We start from the raw sequence: 19721 nt of genomic DNA, 5'->3' as shown, positions 1-19721 counted from the left end.
TTTCTTGGCAGAGGCTCTGTAAATGGATACATTTCCTGGAAAGGTGACCTGGGGCCACGCGATCAGCAGGGGGCTTTAGTACCGTATCAGTGAAAGGCAGGCATGCAGAGGTGACCAACGTTTAAGTGACCGCATGGCAGGATCGAGGAAGATGGACATAGTCTTCAGTGTTTTGAGTGGATGCCTTTGCTAGTGGGCAATCGGACCTCCCTGCAAGTGTCCATATGTGACTTTAAAACCCTTTTGAGGGATCAGACAGCAGGTCTCTTTACTCTCCTTCTCAGGCAGCCTCCTCTGCCTGAGAAAACATAGTTGGAGACGAAAGAGGGGTTCAACACCACCTCAGTTGCTACTGCAGAGCAAAGGGAAACCATTTTTTTCATCATTCATTGCACTATTAACTCTTGGCATGAATTCCAAGCTCTCATTGGCTTTAAAAACAAATAACAAATCAGTTGTGCGCTGTAAAAGATAAACTTGAAACAAAAGATTTCCTTTCTCTTCTAGTTTGTTGTTGCGGTGTTCTGGACCATCTACGCCTATGACAGAGAGATGATATACCCAAGATTGCTTGACAACTTTATCCCAGGGTGGCTGAACCATGGAATGGTGAGTGCATTAAAATACATAGCTTCCATTCATAAAAAAAAAATCTACCAGAGAGCTATTCTTGAATTCAGACTTTCCCATCGTAGAGACCTAAGTACGTGTCAAGTCCTGGAAGAGGACAAGGACAGAATAGCAATGGTTAAGGAGATCTCTTCCCGTGGGACTGAGCCGCTGTGTGAACGGTGTGGTAGAAGAGTCCATTTTTTAGAGGTGCCTGTGCTGACGAATCATACAACTATCTCGTTCCTGGATGGAATGCCGTTTCTGTGCCATTAGAAGCCAGTCCTCACCCCTCAAGGACTCGTTTCCACTGACACAGACATTGGCCCTTGGTTCCACCCCTACCCCGCTTCAGAGGAACCCTGTTGGAAGTAACATTGCAGTTGGGCAGTTTTCCCAGAACACAGCAAGACTGGTGTCGACTCCAATCTGTGGCAGACATTCTGAGGTGTCTAGTTTTCCTTCAAAGAGGAATATATATATTGAGTGAGTGCTTGCATGGAGTTTGTGTGAACATCGTGTGTGCAGGGGCCCATGAAGGACAGGAGAAGGCATCGAATCCCTGGAGCTACCATTGGAGGAGCTTGTGAACCACCTGATGTGCGTGAGAGGAACCCACTCCAGAGCCCCTGTAACCAGGAAGCACTCAGAAGTGCCGAGTCCTCTCCCCACCACCCACTGGAGATGTCATGAGCAGTGGGCACCTGCCTTGTCAAGGTCCGCTCCCGCCAGGACTGTTGACTCCCGTGGTTTCGCTCTTTTCTGCCCGTTTCTCTATGGCGCTTGCGTTAAGTCACATTGATCTCCTTTGTTTCAGTCAAAGACTTTGGATGGTTTGTTTACCTCTCTACGAGACTGGAGGGTAGTATTTCCTATCGAGAAGTTGTGTATCCCGTTTTCAGCTTCTAGAATGGAGCACGGTTTTGTTACTAATGAAAAGCGGTTTTTAGAATAATCCCAGGATGTTTCCGTTGAAAAGGGCAACCCGTCACGGAAATTATAGGGAAAAGCAAGAGCTGGGAATCACAAGCCTTAGGTCGAAAATAATAGTTCTTTCCGTTATTTTCCTTTTGTCCCCAGTTGTGGGACATTTTAAACAAAGCACAGTGCACTAATTATCATAACTGTATAGAGGGACTTTAATCCATCTTTCTTAAAGGAATCCCATCAAACGTGGTATATCTCGGGCAATTTGAGTTTTCTTTGAGATAAGTTAGAGATAAGTTGAAGGCTTAACCTGTTGATCTAGTTTCCAGCGTAAAAATCGGGTCTCGTTATCTGCATTATCTCTTGACTCAGACACCCTTCTATTTTTCTAGAGATTCCTTGTCTTAGTGTTTCTATGACTGTGACCATGACCAAGGCAATCCCTCCCCTTTCATTGAAAATCAGTTGTTTTCTCACACAATGAAACAGTTTCTTTTCCCTCTACCCATCCAGTTCCTCCCCACGTCTCCTCTCGTATGGATCCACTCCCCTTTTGTCTCTCATTAGAGAAAAGTAGGCTTCTAAGAGATAATAAGAACAACAAAATATAACAAAATAAGTTGTATAAGACAAAACAAAAACCATCACGTTGAAGTAGATGAGGAAAGCAACAGAAAGAAGAGTGAAGCCCAAGAGAGGACACCAGGATCAGAGACATATTTGTTCCCACACTCAGGAGTCCCAGAAAATACTAAACTGAAAGCCTTCATATGTGAAGAAAACCTGATGCAAATCCTGGAAGGCTCTGACCTTGATGATTCAGTCTCTGGATTCAGTTGGTTTTTGTTAAATTGATTTGGGATTTGTCCTCCTGGTGTTCTCTCTCCCCTCTGGTTCTAACTTCTGCCACCCCTTCCAGCGTTCCCTGAGCTCTAAGGGGAGGGGTTTGATGGAGACATCCATTTAGAACTGAGTGTTCGAAGGTCTCTCCCTCTCTGAATAATGCCTGCCTGTGGGTCTATATTTGTTCCTCTCTGCCCCAGGAGGAAACCTCTCTAACTGTGGCTGAATAAGTCACCAATCTATGAGAATACTAGAATATCCTTAGGAGTCATACCACTACTTTGTCTCTTTTAATTTAAAGACCAATAGCATTTGATTTTACGCTATGTCTCTGGTTCTTGGCTATCCAGTCAGTGTTGGGTTTGGGTTTGATCTTGTGGAGTCAAATCGAATCATTCCCACAAACTTTGTACCACCATTGCTGCACAAGGCAGGACACCATTGTAGATCACCATTGTAGCTTGGTTTATGTTTATCTCTCCCTTTTGGTAGCCTGTAGAGGACCTTCCCATATCAAAGATACTAGAACATAGGGGTGACGTTCAGTGTAGGCACCAGCTCAACGTCTCCCATATTTAATGAGCTGTGTGGGTGTTGTTTTCAGTGATGAGGACTTGTCTTTTTGTAGAGAGCGACCCATTGTCTTGGCAACAGGCTTGATTGTTTGGACTCTTTGGCTAGCAATTCAATTGTCCTAGTTGGAAGCAAGTTTGTGAGAAGATATGGCCAGTTAGGACTGTTTCCCTGTTTGCTTCCACATAATTTAGGAGGATTCCACTGCACTAGGGTTCCATTCCACCCTTCAAATGTCCCCCAATTCCTGCTGTCACTTTTCACATTCCCTTTCCCCATATGATCCTTCCAACCTCCCCCACTCCCGACCCCATTCCTTTCACAAAAATCTATTCTGTTTCCTCCTGGCAGAGATATCCATGTGTCTTCCCAGTCCCTTCCTCTATACCAGCCCCTCTGGGCAGCTCAGTCCTCATTTACCTAACAGCTAATATCCACATACAAGCAAATCCATACCATTTTTATCCTTTTGGTGTTTGGGTTACCTCACTCAAGACGAATATTTTCTTAGTTCTATTCATTTGCCAAGGCAGTGCTCATAAGAGAAAGCATTTAATTGGGTAACAGTTTAAAGTTTGAGAGGCTTGATCCATTATCATCATGGCAGTGAGGCACATGGGCTGTTGCTATTCTGTGTCCTGATCATCAGGTAACAAGAAGGAAGGTATGGAGACTGGGTTTCGTGTGGACTTTCAAAACTCAAAGCTCATTCCCAGTGACACACTTTATCCCAAACAGCCACATCTACTCTAGCAAGGCCATACCACCGATACTTTTAATCATTTCAAACAGTCCCACTTCCTGATGAGTTAACCTTCAAATATATTAGCCTATGAGGGACATTCTTATTCAAGCCATCCGATTCCTGTACATCCAGAGAGGGCAATTATTTATCGTCTTCTCATGAAGCTCTTCCAACCCCCCCCAAGCAAATTTAGCTGTTTTGTTTTTCATGTTTGCACATACTACCCTGTTTCTACTATGTATGTGTTTACTCTCATAAAGAGCTTTAAGGTCTTCTACAAAACACTAGCTTTTGGGTCCTAAGCACACCCTGCATATGCTCGGATCAATACATGTTTGATATATTAGAGAATGAATTGAGTACTGTCAGTTTTCACAATTCTCTCCTACTTGAATCTAATTGATTCTGTGTCTTCAGACTATTGGGTGCTAGGCATTCTATAGTGGTTGCATCTTTAATTTTTTTCACAACTGTCACTATGAACAAAAATTATGTTATTTGTAAACAAAGAAACCAAGGCTCAAAAATTAAACTCAATGTGTGTGTGTGTGTGTCTGTGTATGTGTCTGTGTGTGTCTGTGTGTGTATGTGTGTGTGTGTCTGTATGTGTGTATGTGTGTGTATGTGTATGTGTGTGTATGTGTGTGTATGTATGTGTGTGTATCTGTGTGTCATGTGTGTGTGTGTATGTGTGTGTATGTGTGTGTATGTATGTGTGTATGTCTGTGTGTATGTGTGTGTCATGTGTGTATGTGTGTATGTGTGTGTATGTATGTATGTGTGTGTATGTGTGTGTCTATGTGTGTGTGTCTATGTGTATATGTATGTGTGTGTCGTGTGTGTATGTGTGTGTGTATGTGTGTGTACACAAATATTATGTACTCTCCATCAAATCACATAGCTATGGCAATAGCAATGCAATCTGAGCTCACGCCTATTGCTTTCAAATATGTACATGTATTAATAAGTTTGAGTTTTCTATGAATATGGAAAACATTAACCAATTATTTTAAAATGTCGTTTTTATAAATTTTCCAAGTATATGTCAAAAATGCAGGAGAAATATTTTGCAAGTATTTTGAAGTTTCGTTTCAAAGTGTATAGCATAGTTCGACTGTTGAAAAACCAATTGACATTAACTAGGGATTTTAGCAAAAAAGTATTTCATGGTATTTGTCCCTCCTCGAAGCAAGAATATAACTAAAGATATATACAAATAAAACCACTATACAAATAAAACCAAAATACATTGTCACATGCTTCTTGGTAGCAAGCTTTGGTCACCATCAGACATATTCTTATTCACACGTGAAGCAACTTTTGTCCCAGTGCCTTCAAATATGAGGAAGAGCAACAGGAGCTGTGGACTGTTTTTATTAGGAACCCAAGCAGAGTGAATTAGGAAAGGAGGCCCTTGAAACTGTCACCTACCGCCCACTAGGGAATCCTCAGCAGCTCTGCTAATACCAGGAGGTTTTGGTGGGAGCATCATTACATCACTGCTATGGACCTTCCCTCCTGTCCTGTCTGCCTCCTTATTTACATCCGTGAACTGTAGAGTGTCACCCCCCAGACCAGCCAATCATTTCATCCATAGATCAAATCAATGGCCTAAGCATAGGCTCAGCCTTTGGAACTTAGACTTGGCTCAGCGCTTTTCCTGACTCATTTGGATAACTTCACGGCTTTTCTTTTGGAGGTGGGGCTGTTTAGAAATGCAGAGAGGAGTTCAATGACACAAATACTTAGGAAAGAGGAAGGGTACATTAACTAACCCAACAAACCTCTGAGGTGATATAAGCTCAGCAGATTCCTTCACAGTGAACGTTGTCTCAGCAGAGATAAAGGAACGGTCATTTACACTTTCTAAATCGTGGCCCCAAGTTAATGAGCAGAGAATTTGTTCTCTCTCTCCCACACATTCTCTCTCTCTATAGGTATAGGCATAGATAGATAGATAGATAGATAGATAGATAGATAGATAGATAGACAGACAGACATGTAGATGTAGATAATGCTCTGTTTATTTAGTTTGATAATCAAAACATGAACATTAATTTCTGTAATCACAAAAAATAACTTTTATAAAGATGTACTGTAAGAGGTATGCAATTTCAAAAATTAAATATATTTGGTTTTCAAAATGTAAAGTCTTAAATATTTTAATATTATATTTTTCAGTTTAAAATATAGATGCTATTATTATAATACTAATTCATTAGTTACTTTTTTGTTGCTGCAATAAAAACAAACTTAAGGAAGAGAAAGTTTATTTGGGCTCACAGTTCCTGAAGGTTAAGAGTCCTTCATGTCAAGAGGAGTAATAGCAAGCCACAGGCATGGGAGAAAGCTGAGAGCTCACATTTCTTTCTTTCTTTCTTTCTTTCTTTCTTTCTTTCTTTCTTTCTTTCTTTCTTTCTTTTCTTTCTCTTTCTTCCTTCCTTCCTTTCTTTCTTCTTTTTTTAACACTGTTTAAATTTTTTTTCTTTTTTTTCGGAGCTGAGGACCAAACCCTTGCTAGGCAAGCGCTCTACCGCTGAGCTAAATCCTCAACCCCCACTTTTTAAATTTTAAGTGATTCTTTTTTATTTATTTATTTTTTTATGAGCATTGGTGTTTTGCCTGCACATATATGTCTGTGTGAGGGCATGAGGTCCCCTGAAACTGGAGTAACAGACAGTTGCGAGCTGACATGTGGACGCTGGGAATTGAACCTGGGTCCTCTGGAAGGATAGCCAGTGCTAATAACCTCTGAGCCATCTCTCCAGGCCCAGAGTATTTTAATCTAAACTTTACACTAGAGCTCACATTTCTAAACAGAGCAAAAAGCAGAAAAAGTGAACATGAAGTGAGACAAGACTATAAACACTCAAAGCTTGCCCCAACAACACAGTTCCTTACTTCCAGCACTGCACCAACTCTCAAAGGTTAAAAATCCTTCCCCAACGGCATCACCCAGTGGTGACCACGTGTGCGAATACCCAACTTCATGAGGAACATTTCTCAGTCAATCACAGATTTTCCTCCTTTGTTTTAGGGAAATACATCTGACAACGTAGAAGTTTAACAACTATCATAGTTTATTTGCTTAACGAATAACTTTGAGTGTTTCTGTACTAGCATTGACTTTCCAGGCCTATCTGCCTGTCCTGACAATGGTGAGGTTAAGCTCCTTGTGGTCATCAAGGATCTTTCCAACATGGCTGTGGGAATCTCAATTGGAGAGACACAGTAAAGTTCACCATTACTGGAAAACTGGAAAAGAGGGTCCAAATATGAGGACTCCTCTACCAGAGATGGAGAGAACTGTTTCTTCGCTCTAATGGTGATATTAGCAGTCTGAGTAGGGTCAACACGCAATGGTTGTAAGTGGATTTCATTACAGTTTAGATCGCCATTGTCATGCTTAAATTGGGGCAAAAGGAGAGTGTGGTAACAGGAAAAGGAGGTGACATGAGTGATAGGTATTCTCTACCTATTTGTGATAAATGTCAAAACACCAGTAAAATGCTAATTCCAAAGGTTATAATAGATTGTGATTACCTATTTAAATATATATAATTAAAACCTTCCCAAGAAGGAAGGTACCTTTTTCTTGTGTGTATTTACTGAGGAGTCTCCAAATATTTTCTAGGCATCTAGACTTCAGGGATCACAGAAGTACAGAAAAGCTTGTAAATAAGTTATAGCCCGTTCTCAAAGAATATCACTATCTCTGGAGTTTATAATATGCGACTTCTGGGCATAAAGTCAGTCAGAGGACTGACCCCAGACTCCAAGGATCTAAAACTTATAAAGCATTTATTTTTGTTTATGTTAGTGATGCCAGAATTTAGACACAATTTAAACTAACAGGGAGTGTTGTATCTCTTCCTATTGTTTATAAAACCCAATCCCAGACTTTATCTGAATCACAGCAGGGGAAATGGGTCAATGAGTGAGTGGCAACACTAATTCAGCTTCACTGTATAACCAAGAAGTTTCTTCTGGGCTCCCCGAAGTAGCTCCCAAATTTAATTTACTACAATCAAGTTTTATGTTTTATAAACTATAGTACAGCATATTTTATTCCAGCCAATGTTTAATATGCAATACAAATTTGTCCTTTCCTTGCATCCCGATTTGTATTTGTATTCCCAACAACTCTATCCATATATGACACTGAGGAGACATTTACCAAGTGTTGATGTGGAAGAATATTTAATGTACTTACTATGGATATTCAGAATAATGGAAAACTTACTTTTATATCTTACCACTGATGACCACAGAAGAGTGAATAAGGCCACACAAGCAAAAAGGTTGGTTTCTATTTTAGCTGCTGTTCTATTGCTGAGAAGAGACACCATGACCAAGGCGGCTCTCATGAAAGAAAGCTTCAATTGAGGTCTTGCTTATAGATTTGGAGGTTTACTCCATTATCAACATGGCGGAACGCTTGGAAGCATGGAGGCCGTCATTGGAGCAAAATCTGAGAGCTACATCATGGTGTGTAGGTAGAGAGAGAGACTCTGGGCTTGGCATGTGTTATCGAAACCTCAGAGCCAACCTATAGTGACATACTTACCCCAATAAGGTCTTACTTCCTTATCCTTCTAATCTTTTCAAATGGTGCTATTATGTAATGATCAAGCAAGCATTCACATATGTGATCCTACGGGGGCCATTCTTTTTCATTCATTCATTCTTTTGAGTAGTTGTACTCAAACTACTGAGATTGGTCACAGACAGATACAGTTGAGATTTCTGCAACGCCTGCAACAAACGGGAACCGAATGATAGTTCGACTCGGCAAACTTTGGTTGAAATCCTTCTTTCCGCACAACAGGCTGTTGGCATTGTGGGGTTACCCAGTGAGGAAAACAGAGGAGAAACATTTTCAATGGATGTTTGAAGTTGAGGCAAATAAAAGTACTCTGAAAAGACAGAGTACTTGTGGCTATTTTCACTCCAAGGGAAGCACGTTTTCTGACCTGTCTGTGCGTCGTGAACACTGAGCCCAGAAACTTTCTTTTCAGCCATTAGGCTTTTCAGGAGTCATGAAAATAAATAAATAAATAAATAAATAAATAAATAAATAAATAAATAAATAAATTAAATAAAATTAAATTTCAGATCTAGGAAGATTGCAGGCTTTCAGTGATGTTCCGACCAGAAGAACCGATGATGAAACACATTCTGCTGCAGAAGACCCAGGGAGAAGGCAAAACAGTGTAGAGGGCTAGGGTATTATTATCATCATCATCGTTATTAGAGCAGATCTTAAAGCAGGCAGGATCCTTATAGTCTACTACTCACAGCAGGAATGTTCATTCCCCATATAATTTATGAGAAAAAAAACCAAACAAACCCGATTCCTTCTCATTCTTGATCTGTCACGTCTCGTTATAGTTAACTGATACCCTCAAGAGCCATAATTTAGGCAAGTAGTTATCCTGTTCAAGATTATTTGACATTTGGTAGTTATGAAAGATTTTCTCCATCTGGTTTTCCCAGAAGAGAAGGCAGTAAGTGCTACTTGCATTATGGTTGGTTTTACAAGAACTCAAGATCTGACATTATTATAGTAGATAACATGACTTTTGGAATGTTTTCGGCCTTGGGGTTCACAGATTGCACAACTCAGGGTCTGTAAGAGTCTGTGCCGTTCTGGTATTCAACACCTCATGAAGGGAGTTGCTGGGAGAAATAGGCATTAGAAGCACTGCAGAGCTTCAAACTGGCTTTTCTCAGTTATTTTTTTGCATTCACTCTAACGTCAGTAGGAGACATGTGAGATTTTTTGAGAAATAAAAATTAGAAATACGAGTAGATATAAGTGAAAAACTCACTTTCTGATGGGGTTGCAAGTATTCTTTTTGAAAGCATTTCGCAGGAATTGAACCTTTGTCCATGACTGTATGTTCTCCCAAGTCTAATTCTCCCCTTAGATTTTGCAGAATTATAGTTTAACCTTTGGGTTTCTTCTTCCCTTTAAAAAAAAAACATCACTTCCTACCTTCATTTAAAATATTAATAGACCCTGCAGTGGTCATAGTTCAAAACAGTCCTCTAAGGTCTGCTCAGAGTTCTTGGGGTCATCAAAACCCCAAAATGTGGTTTACTTAAGGGCCTTTCCCCTAATCCTGAGATATGTCAAAGTAAATTTAATTCATGCGTTTTCCATCCACTTGCTGCTAGGTCTTCATACTTTGTGGAGGGTGGTGGCAAGCAGGAAGGTGTTGTCCCGTGCACTGGCTTTCATCGTCACGCCACAGACACATCATTCACGAGTCCTACCCCTACATCCTGACAGAATTCCAAACCCATGTCCTTTCCAGTTCCCTTTTAACTGAGGTGCCAACCTGAGTTAACATCAGCATATTTGCCAGAGAAAGTAAAGAGAACACAAAAACCCACATTGGTGTCACAGAATCCCTCAATCCCGGAATCTTACACTTGGGAACTTCTAGTGTATATACCATGTGATGTAAAAGTTCCAGAACAATATCTGACTGACTCGTTGCAGCAGTCTCAGATTAGACAGATCCAAGGATGCAGATCCAACAGGGAACAGATTATCACCTGTGGGAAAGGCCATCACAAGGAGCAAATGTTTTTCTCCAATTCGGGTCGGCCATTTGTCTTTATTCTGTCAGATCTGAACACCAATCCTCTGGATCCCTCTCATAAACACTCTGAGTGAGCCTCACTATCTGTGATGACCTCAGTATATGGCAGCATACGCAGGTGCCATTTCAACTCTCTGCTTCCGGGTTCCAGTATGGGAGATCATACTCTGGTTTTGGAGTAAATATTCAAACCAACTCAGGACATTAACTCTCTTCTTGTAATTCTTGTCACTCGCCACGTGCTGCCATTGAAACGTGGACAGATGTGTTCATGAACTCAGTGGACCCCATCCCCAAGGTAAGTCCTGTTAGTCGGATGTTCCAAACTTGCCCCAGTCTCTTGCTTCCTCCTTCCCCACTTCAGTGCAAGGTTTCTGTTTCTCAGCTGAGCCAGGGCAGCTGGCCTTCTCTCTGCTCCCCGTGCCTTTCTTCCTTCCCAGTCTCCTCTGTTTAACCTCAGCTAGTCCTTAGAGCAGCCTGGATTGCCCTTCTCAGACAGTGGAAGCGTCAGTGGCTCCTAGTACATCCCTTGCTCAGGTACGGAGAGTGAGCGAAGGGGGTGTTTGCCTCCTAGGTTGAGTGGGTTCCTCGTGTGCCACAGGGATCTTCATGCACCGTTTGCTTTCCGTTTATTTACTTGCTTACTTCTTAGAGGGGTTTTTCGGGCCTAAAGGACAGCAGTCCCTGCTCCTCACAGAGCCTTTCATAAAAATCCAGTCAGAAAATACCTTTGAGGAAGTGTTGCAGAGGCCTCATCACGTTCCACCTCTTCTTACCCTGCCACATCTTGCCTATACCCATTTTCCAGTCTTGTATGGCCTTTGCCCTGTGTAGCCACCGTCCTTGTTCATTAGAATTATCCATCTTTCCACCAACGTTTGAAGGAATGTGTGTTCTACATCAAAGCTTGTGTGGCTTTTGTATCTGATGTGGGTGGTCTAAGGTTTAATATCATTGCCAATGTTTTGGGTTTTGGTCTCAATGTAGAGTGCTTAATTGTATTTCTAGTAGATTCTCTGTTGTCAAACTCAGTGTGAGTGTAGGATAGACCGTGCGAAGGCTACACCATGAAACGTTTATGATTACCAAGTTGAATATATTGGAGTTTAACAAAATAATACGGGTATCCTTTGTTGTTTTTTTTTCTTTGAATTTTGATTCCCATGGTTGTGTCACTGAATTGAAGTTGCTTTAGGAGAGAAGGCTGGATAAAATCATCGAGAGCAAGAAAATGATTAACGTTTTGAGCAGAAAAATATTAATTTCATGATCATCTTACCTAAAGAAGTGCACCTTTGATAGAGACCTGTACCTTTTATTGTAAATATAAATACACTCAGTAAATGACTATGTCAGCTATATTTCCTTACTGTAGCAAGTTCTTAATAATGGCACAGAGAGAACAATATTTATTTCCAAGCTTCCCCTCAATATCTGGACAGTCATATGATCTATCAAAAGGCCGTAAGCTAATCTGGCTGCCTCTCAGCCAACATCCCAATAATACTCACAACCAGGCAGTCCGTGCTCCATCTAAAGTCTATGAACTCCTTCTTCTTCCTCTCCTCCTCCTTACCCGACTCTCTCTCTCTCTCTCTCTCTTTCTCTCTCTCCCCCTCTCCCTCCCTCCCTCTCTCCCTCCCCTCCCTCCCTCCCTCCCTCCCGCTCTCTCTCTCTCTCTCTCTCTCTCTCTCTCTCTCTCTCTCTCTCTCTCTCTCTCTCTCTCTCTCTCTCTCCCCCCTTCCCTGGCTGGTGGAAGTCCTGCCCTAGGCTCTATTCTGCCTAGCCAATGAATGATCAGCATTTATTGACAAGGCAAAGAGTGAATGATAAGACTTATTTACACAAACTGGAGACAGAAGATACTTGATGTGCTACAGGGCCGTGTTCAGATCGAAACAAGATAACACAAGGAAGGCCATTACATCGTGCACAGAACCATTATACCTACAAAGATGTGTAGTGACCGAAGGGAACCGTGAGATGCAATGATAGCAACTAAAAATGATTTCCAGATTGATGGGTTGGAAAAGCAGGGGATAACTGCGCGTATGCACAATGGTGTGGAGAAATTACATAATAAGGGAAGCCACAAGGGAAAAGGATGGGGCTGGAGACCAACCCTGTAGAGAAGGACCGGTAGTGCGTTTTCCTCAAGCTCACTGTATTCTAAATTTCTAGAGTTCATGAGGGGTCCTTGTGATAACCACAATTAGAAACTTCTGAGTATCGAGCGGCATTGTCCCAGGCCCCTAAGGATCATGGGGAGAGCAAGGACATGGTGGTGGTCTCCGTATTCTCATGGTAAGTGCATACTTCTCTATCCAAACATACAGGTTTCAGAAACCCATTTCAAAGTATTGGTGCTAGCTAGCTTCCTTCCCTCCCACTCCCCATGACCATTTGATTATGACTCTAACCATTCAATTCGTCAACATTCTTTGGGTACACTAGTATGTGCTTGACTAACTTCTCTGAGCTCCTTTATAATCTTCATAAGGTAAGGATTGGCCTCCAGTATTCTCCGCCACAAAATTGTCAGTAACAGTGCATTCCAAACACAAGCTCCTCTAAACGGTCCCCCAGGACCGACTCTATACCAATTCCTGGTTCCTCTGCTGAAACCTATTTAACCTCTGTCTGTCTGTCCATGCTAGTTTCACCTCTGCTTTGACTTCCCATGATTGACATACCGCTCTTCTTTGCCTCTTGGGTACCTCCGTTAGGTTGGTTTCAGGTTTCTCTGTGTGTTAGTATATCTGACTCAGTATCTGGGTTATAGCAACACTCAGAAAGTTGTCTCTGAATGAGCTAACGAATGAACACATGAATGATTGAGTGAATGAGTAAATGCCTCACTCTCCCACTCTGGTTATACTCCCTGGGCTGAACCTGGATTACTTTCTTCATGTGGACCTAAGCTGGAACGTTAGCAGTGCCATTTCATTTTCATGTCTTATAACTTAGTATCTTAGTAATTCATTCGAAACCCTTGAGTGTTCTTGTGGGACCCATTGACTACCCATCTCCAATGCCAGTCTTTTCAAACATCAGAATCACGTGTACCAGAATCACTATGAGTGACCAGTGTGATAACCTCTTGGAGCCGGTGCATCTCTCAGGGGTTCAGATGAGGAGTGACCCGTGCAGCATCCTGCTCACTAGATACCTTCGCTTCTTGAGAGCTCGTTTCAAGAATCTTCTAACTTCTAGTGAGGAGCTGACTCTGAACATAAATTAGTGTTCCATTTCATCAAACACCTTCCTCTAGAACATGGCTGATCATTTAGTGTGTGATTTTAGGACATCGGTAAACATTCCTTCTTCTTTTGATAAACAAAAAATAGATTTTTCCTTCCATCCAAACAAGAACAATAATTTTTTATTGTTCTTTCCATCTCTAGACCCGTAGCTAGAATGAGTTTGCACAAAGTTCACTAATTAAGATCTACCTTAACATAAGTACAGAATTCACCCTGATTGGTGGAATTGTTTCCCATTAATTGCAGGGCCTCTCATCCTTATGGAATATGTTAATTAACGTGCTTGGCCTTACAGTAGCGATTGTCGCTCGGATCCAGGTGCTGCCGCTCGCAGGGCTCTTTCTCCTTGACTCTGTTGCCTACACTTCACAGTCAACAATGCGACTCATTCTTGTTTTAACTCACCACAAGCTGAACCCCAAAAGATGCTTAGAGTTCTCTAGGACACGGTTGTCACAGCTACACGTTTGAGCCATCGGCAAGGGGGGATGGAGTCAAGTGACCCCGCAGATATTCCCTGGTGTTAGTAGTCAAGAAGAGTATACATGACATAAACTGGTATGAATGATCTGTGAGGTTGGTCACAATAGGGTTCAGTATCAAAGTCCTGAGTCCCATTTTGAGGAACTCACAAGTTATTGTGGAAACTCATGAGGTATACTGTAGACCAACGCGGGGCCTGATACATAGTAGGTCTAGTAAATATAGCCCTATTAAAAATATAAAGCTTCTATAGCAAATGATTCTTATTTATTGTATATAACCCAATAGCGAGTTAATGTCAAACTCTGAAATTCCAAGAAAAATGCTGATGGAACTTTTTAATACTTGCAGAAACACTGCATTTGTACATAGTTCTCACATGACCAGATAACAAAAGTTCTAGGAAAACAGTATGTACGATATAAGGCATATGTCCTCGGACGAAGAATCCCCATCTAGCTTGGGTACATTTAAGCTTTTCTCCTCAGTTGCACCTACTGGAAAGAGTGCTGCTTAGATTCGAATTTGACTGCTAATCTTCACACATATGGCAAATGTGGACTACTCAGACCACAGCTATTTTGCTACATTCCACGGTGTCTCATTTATTTGTTTGATTTGCAGCTATAGCAACCAGATTCCACCATGGTTGGCTTTTACACAGCCCCACACTGCGATCAGTTTGGTGGACGCTTGGCACCCAGCACCAGATTCAATTGAAGACATATGCACAAGATTCCCTTACCACATTTTAAAAAATGCTTTTCACACTGGGTTAGACCTGTGCTGTTTGTCTAAAACACCAAAAGCAAACTTCTGCAGGTCAAGCTGGCAGTTACCGATGCTGCAACGTTCTTCGCAGTAACATCTCAAATCTTTGACTCTTTTCTTGCCGCACTTTTCAAGCACCCACCTGACTTTGAAGCAGGCTGCTTGCCTCGCGCCGAAAGCTCGCCCCTGTGAGACTAAAGTGTGGCTCTGGTGCCGTGCCACTGCTGTGCCTTCCACACACTTCTGCACAAGAAGAGTGGTTGGGAGTGACCTTGAAATGGAGTTTTGCCAAATCAGTGAAATACTGGACGTCAAGAAGTACCATTTCCCCAGGGATTTAGAGAGTACGTGTGGTGGTGTCAGGAGTAGAGCTCTGAATTAGGCATTAGCATCCCTGTAGATTGATGTTCCCTCCTGTCCTTAGAAGCCGCACACTGAAAAATGTTGGAAAAAATGAGGTAATGAGGAAAATTGATATCTCACTATTGTTTCCCTTAGGCGAGTCTCCTCCCCGCCCCTGTCTCCCCACCACTTGCTGGGGGAAACAGAGAGGCTGTAAAAATATTTTTTAATGGGTCGATGGGAACTAAAAAGGAGACGAAGATGCAATTAGTGGGGATATGGCAAGCGGGAAGAGATATCTCTCCCTTCCGTTGTAAGCTGCCTGTGGGTGGGATTTTGATCCATCAGATTTGGGCTCCAGGAAGGGAGTATTTTCCCTCTTGGTGTGTTTGCCTACTAAGTAAACCCTGTTGCTACTGAAACACGTTAGCTGACGGTGGCAGCCGTTCCTAGCCCATCCTTTTCAACATTACCAAGTGTTGTCTGTGGTAAAACATGAGCTCCTTGACTGCACTTCTCATCCTGGCAGGCAGGCTGACCCCCGAGGATCTGGATTAAAGGCAGGTCCTGCTTGAACCTCGTTTAGAAGTCCCAGCTCATCAGACTGCAGATTCCTCTTCTGCCCCCACTCTGCTTCCTGGGATCTTGCTTGTACAACCTGTAGTAAGGCCAAGGTGATCTGAAGTCTGGCTTAGGCATGACAGAAGGGTAGGGGCACCCCGGAGACAGGTGGATCTTCTCTTACAGCAGCACTCACTTTTGTACAAAATAAGATCATGCATTTTTCAATAAAGAATAACAAAACCATGCACCACTATTTTAGAACTCTGAGAAGGGTAAGGTCACTTGAACTTTGGCAACTATAGAAGTCTTTCATGACACTGTCCTGGTAAGTGTACCTCAGTGTAACAAAGGGAGCATATGTCAGACAAGCTCTCCTAGATATCCTTTGATACTTCATCCGGGACTGTCCTTTGCAGTAAGTTATTGGGCATTTCTGTAAGTTTAACTGGAATCACTAAAACAAAGGCATCTTTCCTGATGAGCTTAAGCCTTCTGTTGCGTCATTTCGAGAATCCTGTAAGTCAGGCGTGCAGCTGAGCTCAACATCACAATGATGGGCCGTGGTTGTTTACATGACTCGTCACTTCTGAGTGTGGTGGCACAAACTTGGACCCCAAGCGCTTGGGAGGTAGAGGCCCGGTGATAAGAAACTTAAGTCCACTATTAGCTTTATGTCAAGTTCAGCGTCAGCATCAGCTACATGAAACTGTGTCTGAAAAAAGACCAAAGCATGCAAGCAAGCAGGCAGACCGGCAAGATCATGCCCTTCACCCAAACAAGCAGCCAGGCAAGCAAACAACAATGCATTTGACCCAAACAGGCAGCAGGCAACAAGCAGGCAGAATCCATTTACAAAACTGCAGTCGCAATCTTGAGGTCAGGCTACGTGATTTTCCACTAAGTCTTACTAATGATCATATGTTAGATTGATTCCCACAGTTTGGATGCTGAAAATCAAAGTCAGGGTGCTATCACGGTCCAAGCCCCATAAAGGCACCCTTCTTGGTTACAGAATCATTACACAGTGCTCTCAAATGCCTAAAAGGGTAAAAGCTTCCTGCAACCCTTTTATAAGTCTGGTAATCACTTCATGAATGGACTTGGCCACCTCCAAAGGCTTCGCCTGCTTGTTCTACTCTCACCTCATGGGTTTGGCTTCCAACCTAAAATGTTCAAGGGAACACAAAGTTTGTGCTTCTTCAGAAGAGCATGAAAAAAATGGAAGCAGAGTATCACTGGAGCTTGTGATTCTCAAGATGGTGTCACACTTCATAGATCACAAAAACCAAGAGACACACCAAAAGAAGAAGGCCCAAGGAGGGAGATTTAATGTGGTGGTGTCTGTGCTTCGATGTCTGAGGACCTCAGCAATCCTATTTTCCTTCTCCCTGTAGTGGTATTTTTATTGTCTCTGTAGTAAATATTTTAGGTATCATGGAAGGAGGGAGCTAATAGTTACTTAAAGGAGGCCAATAGTGCTTCACCTTTGAACCATATATATATATATATATATATATATATATATATATATTTGATGTGTACATGTGTGTGTGTGTGTGTGTGTGTGTGTGTGTGTGTGTGTGTGTGTGTGTGTGTGTGTTGTGAGAAGTACAGACATGTAGAGGACTTGCCTGGTACTCTTTAGGAGCTCACCTTGATTTTTGAGACAGGGTCTCATACCTCCCTTAAAGATCACAAAGAAGGCTAGGGTGGCAGGCACCAGGAACACACTAGTCTCTTCTTTTCCAGCACTAGGATTACAAACATGCACCTCTGAGGTGTCCTCCCTTTCTCCTCTTCCTATTCCTCCTGCCCTCCTCCCCTCTTGCCCTCCTCCTCATGTGTTCTAGAGAATGGACGGAGATCTCCATGCCTTCAACACCAGCACTTTCCCAATGCAGCCATTGGTAGGCCGTCATCTCATTGAAAGACTTCTTTCCACGTCTTTACACAGGTCCCAGTTGAAGAGGGGGCCTCCTTACCAAAGCTCCAGGTCAAGATTTTATGAACCCTATAATAACACAATGACTTTTGTCCTCTGCTTTTAAGGCTGAGGTCTCCTGCACCTGTCAGAAGTGCTGGAGGGTTAACCAATGTGGGGTACTACTTAACTACCAGACATTTTCCATCGGTTATACTAATGAGATGGTTAAAGGAAATACAATCTGTATAGATTCCCATTCCCTTTAGAAGCCAGGTCCACTGTTAACAATCCGCACGGCACTTTCTCTTTTAGAACTTGTGTCACTGCAGCATTCATAGTGGCCAACCCTGGTTGGCCCAGGGATCATCGTCATAAGATCTGATGGATTCAGACTGGGAAAGAGCAGCATACCACATGTACTTTCTCAATGCTTCCTCCTTTACGTGACTTTTGGAGCATGTTTGGGGACCTTTGAATTTATTTGCCTCTGTAGCATTTTTGAAGGTCAAGGAAAAGAGACTCATTGATGGAAACAAGAAGGTAAGCCATCTTGGTGACACCTGGGGCTAAACTGAATGGTAGTGGTAGCAAAGAGACAAATGGGTGTGTTGGAACACCCGGCCACACTCAGCTCTAGTAGGATGGTTAACAGAATGGGGCTTCTTTACCTTGGTTTCTATGGGACTAATGTATTGGCACCCTTTCTAGACTGCATGAAAGATGAATTAATATTACCACTTACTAAAGATTAAAAGTATACTCTGTGTGTCAATTGCTATTAATCCTTGAAAATATTTATGGAGTTCAATGGTCTGTAACTAATTAGAGACTGCAGTTAACAGGGGATATGGGTTTCCTCAGAGTTACATGAAACGAAATGTAAATCTTTTATATAACTCTATTTCCCCTGGAAAGGTTTTTTTTTTTTAACTTGTCAGAGGGATTTTTAAAGTTTTATTTTATTTTCTTGGATCCCACTGCTTTTCCATAAATCCTATAAGCAGAATTACAATGAAGTGAGTCACAGTCTTAACACTTCTTTTGGAGTTTCTCCTGCCAGTGCAGCTTAGACTGGAGGAGACTTTTGAGAAAAGTAAGCTTGGGAAAGCATGGGTGGGAGGAGAAGTGAAGGAGAGGTGCGAATGAGGACAGGGAGGGAGGGAGGAAGGGGGAAGGGAGAAGAAAGGAGGGGGAAGGAAGGAAGACAGGTTGCTTTAGATCACATTTGCTTGTAAGCTATACGGCAGTATAAAGGTGCAGTTTGCTTGTTCCCTTAGTAATGTGTGTTAGGCAAGCCTCAGAGTTGTTTTTATGAGCGAGTAATTGTAATTCAAAATACAAAGTTTTCCCCGCAAAACTTTTGTTACGTAAGTGTTGATTAATTCTCAAGGCTAGCTTATACATTCCTTCTATTCTGTCTGAAGGTGCATTGTTTGGGCATTGGCACTGCTAAACACTAGACGGCACAGTTGAAATGTGGTAGACATGTGGAATAGCAAGCAATAAACCAGCTGTTGGAGTCCCCAGAAGTTTTCACCTTGAACGCTGGCAGTGGAGGGGAAACAGATGTGACCCGAGGCATGGGAGGGTGTTCAGATGCCTCGTGTGGTTGTTTGCAAGTGTCAATCTAGGGAGCAGCTGTGCATGGCCACTAAAAGTGGCCACTCCAGTGGGCCCTCGAAAACCACGTTCCATTTCTTCCCACTAAAATCTTGACGGGACAGATGCCGTCTGCTACATGGTACTTTGGCATTCACGCAAACAGACCAAGTGGCCTGACAAATACAGAGCTGGATGCTCGCAGCCAACCACTGAGCTAAGAACGGGGTCCCCAGTGGAGGAGTTAGAGAAAGGACTGAAGGAGCTGATGGGCAACCCCATAAAAACAACAATACCAACCAACCAGACCCCCCTCCCCCAGAGCTCCCAGGACAAACCACCATCCCAAGAGAACACAGAGATGGACCTATGGCTCCATCCACATATGAGGCAGAGGGTGGCCTTGTGGGCCATCAATGGGAGGAGAGGCCTTGGTCCTATCAAGGCTCCATGCCTCAGTGTAGGGG

The 19721-nt window shown here is 42.5% G+C and overlaps 1 protein-coding gene across 12 annotated transcripts in view; it reads left to right on the top strand.

The window, feature by feature from the left end:
- The window catches only part of Aig1 (androgen-induced 1), a 222909-nt gene that overhangs the window by 64228 nt on the left and 138960 nt on the right, over window positions 1–19721 (top strand). For 5 of the 12 annotated variants that reach the window (XR_005500901.2, XM_039103617.2, NM_001134425.1 and 2 more), the window contains exon 3: window positions 508–609. The exons of 2 other annotated variants lie outside the window; for them this stretch is intronic. Coding sequence is in view for 7 of the 10 variants with exons in the window: in XM_039103617.2 (XP_038959545.1) it covers window positions 508–609 (102 nt within the window). In the remaining 3 variants the exon portion in view is untranslated. Of the gene's footprint in view, window positions 1–507; window positions 610–695; window positions 1114–1137; window positions 5842–12489 lie in introns of those variants that run through there. 5 more of the 12 variants (XR_010064540.1, XM_008758604.4, XR_010064541.1 and 2 more) reach the window with 4 other exon arrangements.

This window comes from Rattus norvegicus, chromosome 1, assembly GCF_036323735.1.
Source record: "Rattus norvegicus strain BN/NHsdMcwi chromosome 1, GRCr8, whole genome shotgun sequence".
Classification (NCBI taxonomy): Eukaryota; Metazoa; Chordata; class Mammalia; order Rodentia; family Muridae; genus Rattus; species Rattus norvegicus.
Note: the sequence above shows the minus strand (reverse complement) of the source record. Positions and strands in the feature narration are given on the sequence as shown.